The sequence below is a fragment of the Eurytemora carolleeae genome, unplaced genomic scaffold, assembly GCF_000591075.1.
Source record: "Eurytemora carolleeae unplaced genomic scaffold, Eaff_2.0 scaffold777, whole genome shotgun sequence".
Lineage (NCBI taxonomy): Eukaryota > Metazoa > Arthropoda > Copepoda > Calanoida > Temoridae > Eurytemora > Eurytemora carolleeae.
This window is the reverse complement of record NW_019396828.1, coordinates 28103-35982: the sequence shown is the minus strand read 5'-3', so window position 1 is coordinate 35982 and position 7880 is coordinate 28103. Positions and strand designations below refer to the sequence as shown.

The 7880-nt window shown below is 30.7% G+C and overlaps 2 protein-coding genes across 2 annotated transcripts in view; both read right to left on the bottom strand.

Annotated features, from left to right (window-relative positions):
• On the bottom strand, positions 1 to 2674 carry LOC111709141 (RE1-silencing transcription factor B). Its single transcript, XM_023482748.1, has 2 exons — positions 1992 to 2674; positions 1 to 1126 (listed from the first exon to the last, which is right to left on the bottom strand). The coding sequence occupies exons 1-2, from the start codon at positions 2104 to 2106 to the stop codon at positions 441 to 443; spliced, it is 801 nt and encodes a 266-aa protein (XP_023338516.1). The 5' UTR covers positions 2107 to 2674; the 3' UTR covers positions 1 to 440.
• Positions 2675 to 6195: 3521 nt separating this feature from the next.
• The window catches only part of LOC111709140 (oxysterol-binding protein 1), a 6697-nt gene continuing 5012 nt past the window's right edge, over positions 6196 to 7880 (bottom strand). The window contains exons 7-8 of the mRNA XM_023482747.1: positions 6999 to 7104; positions 6196 to 6519 (exon numbers count right to left, since the gene is read on the bottom strand). Coding sequence (XP_023338515.1) covers positions 6440 to 6519; positions 6999 to 7104 — 186 coding nt within the window. The 3' untranslated portion in view covers positions 6196 to 6439. The remainder of the gene's footprint in view (positions 6520 to 6998; positions 7105 to 7880) is intronic.

Genomic DNA, 7880 nt, shown 5'->3' with positions numbered 1-7880 from the left:
AACAGATGTGAGGAATAACAAAGATGAAATATAGAAAGAAGAAACGGTACGGGGAGGAATATTATTATTAATATCAATATTATTGCTGATTGTTATTATTTACTTGTATTGTAATTAGAAAAGAAAATTATAAAGAGAAATAACAGAAAGTGAAAAAAGATAATTACAAATAAATAATTGATCTAAGATGAAGAATGTATAGTGAAAATCTTAGGTACAACGATAAAATAACTTGAGGTGTTTACAGTGCAGAACAAATCCTTATATGCAATCTTTAATTATTATGTTTCCTCTTTCTATGTTGTTTCAGATGACTTGTGGAAGTAGCAGCGTACACACATTGGTCACAGGGATATCTCACTCCATCATGTATATTTTCAACATGTTTTTCAGATGATCTGCTTGAGTAGCAGCGTATTCACAATGATTACATGAATATGTTACTCCTTAACATGTTTACTTTTAATATGTCTCCTCAGGCTACTCATTTCAGTAGCGGCGTAATCACACTGGTCACAAGGGTATCTAACTCCTTCATGTATATTTTCAACATGTCTCTTTAGAGAACTTGCTGTAGTAGCAGCGTATTCACACTGGTCACAGGGATATTTGAATTCTTCATGCTTACTTCTAATATGTCTCCTCAGACTATTCACTTCAGTAGCAGCGTATTCACACTGGTCAAAGGGATATCTATCCCCTTCATGTTTATTTTCAACATGTTTCCTGAGATTACTTGTTGTAGTGGCATTATACGTACATTGCTTACAGGGGTATCTAACTCCTTCATGTATATTTTCAACATGTCTCTTCAGATCACTTGCTCTAGCAGCAGCGTATTCACACTGGTCACAGGGATATCTAACTCCTTCATGTACATTTTCAACATGTCTCTTTAGAGCACTTGCTGTAGTAGCAGCGTATTCACACTGGTCACAGGGATATCTGAATACTTCATGTTTGCTCTCAATATGTCTTCTTAGATTAGGTTCAGTATTGGCAATATATTCACACTGGTCACAGTGATACCTCATTCCTTCATATGTACTCTTCATGTGTTTCTTTTTGCGTCTTTTTGGTTCAGAGTGAAGAGGTTCTTCAGAATTATTAACAATTTCAATATCACCTAAAAAATAAAATTTAAATAATTAAATATGAACTAAATATTTTTTTTAAATATAGGGATATCTGAATAGGGATATGTGAATAGGGATATCTGCATAGGGATATCTGAATAGGGATAACTGAATAGGGAAATCTGAATAGGGATATGTGAATAGGGATATGTGAATAGGAATATCTGAATAGGGATATGTGAATAGGGATAACTGAATAGGGATATCTGAATAGTGATATCTGAATAGGGATAATTGAAAAGGGATATCTGAATAGGGATATCTGAATAGGGATATGTGAATAGGGATATGTGAATAGGGATATGTGAATAGGGATATGTGAATAGGGATATCTGAATAGGGATATCTGAATAGGGATATCTGAATAGGGATATGTGAATAGGGATATCTGAATAGGGATATCTGAATAGGGATTTGTGAATAGGGATATCTGAATTGGGATATCTGAATAGGGATCTCTGAATAGGGATATCTGAATAGGGATATCTGAATAGGGATATCTGAATTAGGATATCTAAATCAAAGGATCCTTTAGTGAATATCTTGCAATCTCCACTGAAAACTTGTGGGCTATTAATGGGACACGATCCACTCTCTCCACTCTCCAGTGAAGATCTGGAGTCTCCAATGAAAATCTAGGAGTATCTGATGAGACGGGGTCTCAGCTATAAAAGGGTCTCCAATAGTTCTCCAATGATGATGATTATTTCCCAGGCTCATAAATTATTGTTATATTAGATATTTCTAGATACGGTTCCTAAGTGTTCAGTGTTCAGAGTACATAATTTTAGAATTGATGCTTTTTGAGAAAACAATAAAGATTATTTCATAAATTAGTTGTGGTTTTTGGCTTACTTTCCATCTTCATGTTTTCTCCCTGTACATAAACTGTATCTTCTGCAGTAGAACCTGGAAGAATTTCTTCCTCGATGGAAACTGTTTCTTCTTTCATCTCACACTCTCTCGACATTATTTCTTGTGTCTTAGCTATCCCATCTGAAATAAGATAAAGTTTGTTTTCAAAATTCAAACTTGAATTTAACAAAAGATTTTAAAAATGAAAACAGTGCATACATAACTTTAATCTAGGATTTTTTTTATTCTAAAGAGCTTTTACTATGTTCTGTCATAAAATGGAAAACATTTACAAAGAACTAACTCTTCAAATGCAAGTCCTTTGTTTAATCCCAAAAATTAATTCAAGCAATCAAGACTTTTATTTTTATAGGCTAGAAAATAAAATGAAAATGGTGATGTTATTATTAACAATAATTTTTTTTCTCTAGGAGAATAAGGAAAAATCTTCATGCTTAACATCCAAGCCCCACAATTTTTATCTAGACCACTAACATTACATATGCAAGACCTATTACATGAATGGTTGATAAATTATTAATATTACAAGAATAAAGAAGAAAATGATCACTGAGTCTTGATTTTCACTGAATTAAGGTTTACTGGTAATTTATCTTTAAACATGTTTAAACTTAACAAGAAAATCTATTAATTAATATCTTTTTTTCAGGTGAAAATATTGAAAAAACTCATTGATTTATTCCCGGGGGGGGGGGTCTTTAAAACATTATTTTCCTCCGATATCTACAATTATAATTGGTTATTCAACAGAAAGACGACTTTAAGACTCAAAATATGATTTAAATAGTCTTATGAGCATTCAAAAGTGAAGTTGTGCAGTGTACACCCATTTCACTAAATTAGTTGATTTTCAAACTACTGTTTAAAGTCACTGCTTTTAACGACATATTTTTTTTAAGGGAGAATCCCATTCTCCTCATCCTGGAATTTAAAAAGATTTATATATAAAAAGAAGTGATCTCTGTTTGTCTGTCTGATCATAACTTAGGAGCGCCATGACCGATTTGGCTCAAATTCTAATTGAGAACCTCGGAACCACGGAAATGTTCTTAGATAGGTTAGAAGGTATAGATATTTTTATACATATACAATTATATTGTTTTTAATTAATGCTTAGGTGTAAACACTCAATATTATATTTTGTGGGACACCCTGAATGAAACTGTAATTATTTGATATTTATGTTTTGTGAGGCACCCTGTATTAAACTGTAATTATTTAATATTTATGTTTTGTGGGACACCCTGTATGAAACTGTAATTATTTAATATTTATGTTTTGTGGGACACCCTGTATGAAACTGTAATTATTTAATATTTATGTTTTGTTGGGCACCCTGTATTAAACTGTAGTTATTTAATATTTATGTTTTATGGGGCACCCTGTATTAAACTGTAATTATTTAATATTTTTGTTTGTGAGACACCCTGAATTAAACTGTAATTATTTAATATTTATGTTTGTGAGACACCCTGTATTAAACTGTAATTATTTAATATTCCTATTTTGTGGGGCACCCTGTATAAAACTGTATTTAATATTCCTATTTTGTGGGACACCCTGTGGGGAACTGTAATAATAGACATGAATCCAATTATTAATGAAAAGTCCGGAGGCTGAATTATACATACATATCTCTACTCCTGCAGCCCTTCAATTATAATTATAATTAGATAAGTAAGGAATTTTATTTAGAAAATCGGTTTAATTTTATCTTTATTATACAGAGATACCCACAAAGCATGAGACTTCAGAGGTCAAAACTTTTAAAGAAATGGCAAGTGTGTGCCACAAACTTTGGTTTTATAATCCCTTTCTCTTTGCAACCCAATGTTCTTAAAGATCATTGATATATCAAACTTTGAATTATGTTAGATCAAGGCGCCTAAGGTTTACACCATCGGGTTGCAATAATACAGGGATTAGAAAATTTGAATTAGTGGGTAAGACTTAATTCCTTTACAGGACTGTTGCTTGATTCTTTAATTTATATACTTATATTTAACTCAGAGGTAAAACTTTTGTGTGAAATATCCAGTTATATAGACGGACTTTTGCTTGATTCTTTAGTTTATATATCTATTATAGTATATGAATAAAAATCAATAACGCAATGCACTGAGTTTCTCAAATATTCCACGAGTCGGTTTTTCTTACAATATATTTATATACAAAGGATACAAACTTTAAATCGAACGATACTAATACAAACTGAATGTTATGAATCTAATCGGTTCTATCAAACAGGAGACATTTTACATTTTCATTTTCATCGTTTCACTTATACAAACTAAATAATGTTAATCAAATCATTCCTTGAATTGCTGATCGTAAAAGATCAACAAAACTCGCCCACTGTTACACTATAATTAATTATATTTATATACCTTATCTATATTAGGGATTTTCCAAAAGAAATTAATCTCATTCTACGGTCGACGATACGAAGCCTTGATTAACAACAAAATAACAACTTTTATTTTAAAGTTTGTTTGCAAGCGTAAAATTATTTATTTCTTCGAATACCTTATCAAGATAAAGGGACTGAGACCTAATTTCAAGAAACTATCAATTTAAGGGACTAGTGTCTGATTCTTTTATTCATAGATATCCCTGCTAGCTTCCGACCACCGGATACAGGGTTACCCACACAGTTTGAGAAACAAATTTTACGGAATTTGTTTATTTCATTTTCATACATTCAGGGTTCTTTGCTGGCCAAAACTGGATTGTTTATTGGCTTAATCATTTAATACATTATCTAACAACTAAATGAAGACAGAGACTAAAACCAAACTTTAAATTGTCATATTTAAAGCGTTTTGGGTCGTCTTTGCAGTCTCATCCTTTATGGTTAATCTTGTATGTAAGAGAAATTAATGTTTTCCTTCAGACAACATTATAAGATGCTTGATTAACAACAAAAAAGTTTTGACTTCAGATTAAACAACTTTTCTTTTTAATTCAAAGTTTGTTTGGAAGATATTTCTTCGAATACCTAAACAAAATAAAGGGAATAAGACCTAATTTCAAAAATATATATAGAGTCGTTCGTTCGATTCACACCTGCACCCTTTCGACCTTTCTCTGGCCGAGGATGAAGTAGAATTATTATTGTTTGGGTTTTTCTATAAAAGGTACTTGCGCATTTATGTTGCAGAGACAATGAAGAAGAATTTCAAGATGGAAAAGCGAGGATATCTTCCTCAATTTTACTAAAATAAAGGTTTGGGTACCGTTGTGAAACTAACATGCCAGTTAATAAATAGCAGATCACTTAAAATTACGTCTACAGTCCCTTATCTTCTATTAAGTTAAGGAAAATAAATCTTCTTGAAAGAAATAAGTTCCAGATCTTCATTTCTTATCCTTTAAAGGGACAGTAAAGGAAAAATGAAAGGGGGTATTGGCTGAAATCTGAGAATCTCAGGAGTTGAACGATACCTATAAGACATCTATTTTCAGATTGGTTGCGTATTTGTTGGATATGATCTGTTTCATACTACAACCTTTATACAAAATTGCATATATATGAATTTTCCTATAAATTTGACACAGTTCTCGAGACAGGAACATCAGATAGATGTTTTATATGTATCGTTTAACGTCTGTGATTCTCAAGTTTCATCATACATCTCCTTTTATTTTTCCCTTTAAGGATAAACTTTTAAATAATTGGCAAATATCTATTTTACATTATTATTACATCATTACTATAATTCAAATATTGTTATTAATATCATGATATTCATTATTTTTATATATAAGTATCGTTAAAATTATTATTATTATGAATATTATTATTATCAATAACTTTATATTTTTCTGCACATAAAATTTCGTTCAACAAAATATTTATATTGTTTAAACTCGGAAAATGAAAAAACGGTATGTTTTTAAAATTTCATTTCTATTATCTTACAATTTCTGTTAATCTAAAATATTTTTTTAGGATTTATTAGTAAGACACACGTTATCAAAACTTGACAATTATTTTAAAAAACCTCACGAAAAGATTAACACTTATATAATCAAGATTCAGACTTATTTTTATGATTCGCGTAATTTCGCCTTTACTCTTATACAACTATATATATAGCTATTCACATTTATAAACTATGATTAAATTATTGAAATTTAAAAAAAAACAATATTTTGAGTCAAAAAAAAACAAAATGTGGTATGTTTTTGTTTTTCGAAGTAATAATTGCATAAATAAATATTTGATATTCCATTTTAAAAATTTTTTTTTGATCAGGAGGTGTTCCATTTTAATCCTTAAATTAGTTCCAAGTTCCTAGAGTTGCTTAGGAGAGGTTCCATTATTACATTCATATATTTCAGTTGGTTCCTAGTTCCTAAGATTCCTTAGAAGGGGTTCCATTGTTCCATTTGTAGCTTTGAGCTGGAACGCGTTCCTAAGGTTGCTATGGAGGGGTTCCATCGTTCCATTCAAAGATTTGAGTTGGTTCCCAGTTTTTTTCCTGTTTCTTTTTCCAATATGTACCTTAAGATAACAATAAAAATTAGCAACAATAATTAAACACTAACAGTATTATTTAAATCTTGATCCCTCCTTTTTGATGGAATTTAGATTTTGCCTAAATGTTCTATATCAATATCGAGCACTTTACCAATACACAGAGCGTCCCTTATCATATTAGATTATCTCCAAGCTTTAACACCAAAATAAAACCATAATACTCAAAAAAAACTATTATTTTCCAGAAGAACATTCTTATATTAGTCTTATTCAATTTTTCAAAATGATTTATTCTTCTTAAATTTTCTGATAAGTCCCGAAAATCGTAATTTAGACCGATTGACGATCTAATATATGATGTGGGACACCCTGTACCTCTTAAATAAAAAAATATTTTTCCAACTTTCATCATCATATTTCGAATTTCTATTTAGTTAAAACTTGATGTTTTTAGTTTTAGTAGAAGATCCAAAAAGTTTTTTCTTCATGATTACTTGACTCACCTTTCGATTTGTAAACAAAATCATTCTCGTACTGGTCCCAGGTTTTCTGAAACCAAACTGTCGAGGTTTCTTTCTTCCGTGCCCTTTGCGCAGCTTCCAGCGCATACTGAAATATTTTTACTAAATTTCAAAATGGCGGATCACGTGGAAAACGCGTCATTTTTGTTTTGCTGTACTTTAGCATTTGCAACTCATGCCGAAATTGTAAACTAGACAGAAGGAAAAGGTCAATGACATTAATGGTATCATTTTGTGACCGCGCAGCTCCACTAGTTTTGATTTTACTACAAATATGAGAATATCAAAATTATCCGTTTACATCTTTGAAATCCACAAACATTTTTGTAATGTACAATAATTCTTCAATGAGATGACTTTTTCGATTTAAAACATATAAGATTTCAATCTTACGTGAAAGGAATTGAGTTTTTGCCACAAACTCAAATCTTCTGATATCCATATCTTTGCAACCTGATGGTGTAAACCTTTGATATTTCAAACTTAGATTATTTTATCTATAAGTATTTATAGTTTGAAATATCTAAGGTCTACGACCTTGGGTTACAAAGATAAAGAGATTTGAAAATCAGAGTTTGTGGCAAAAACTCAACTCCTTTACTTAAGTATGACATGCTAATTTTTTAAATTCATCCCAAAAACTTCAGTACATTTTTTATATTCCTTAAGATGATAAAAATCTTTTGCGTAACATTCAAAAGGCTAAAACGTTTGAAAGAGTGTACTATTTAAACCCTCTCCAAACCAAGTGTAAAGCGTACTTTTCTGAATCCATGTTACAGGGTGGCCAAAACTTTTTTGAACAAATCCGTACAAAAATCCGTACATTTTCAGAAGAAATCCGTACAATCGTCATGATAATTA

Excerpts from the sequence above, each read along its gene's own strand:
- LOC111709141 (XM_023482748.1), bottom strand. The coding sequence starts at position 2,106 with ATGTCGAGAGAGTGTGAGATGAAAGAAGAAACAGTTTCCATCGAGGAA. Across the intron at positions 1,127-1,991 it reads AGAAAACATGAAGATGGAAA|GTGATATTGAAATTGTTAAT; the intron begins GTAAGCCAAAAA and ends TTTATTTTTTAG.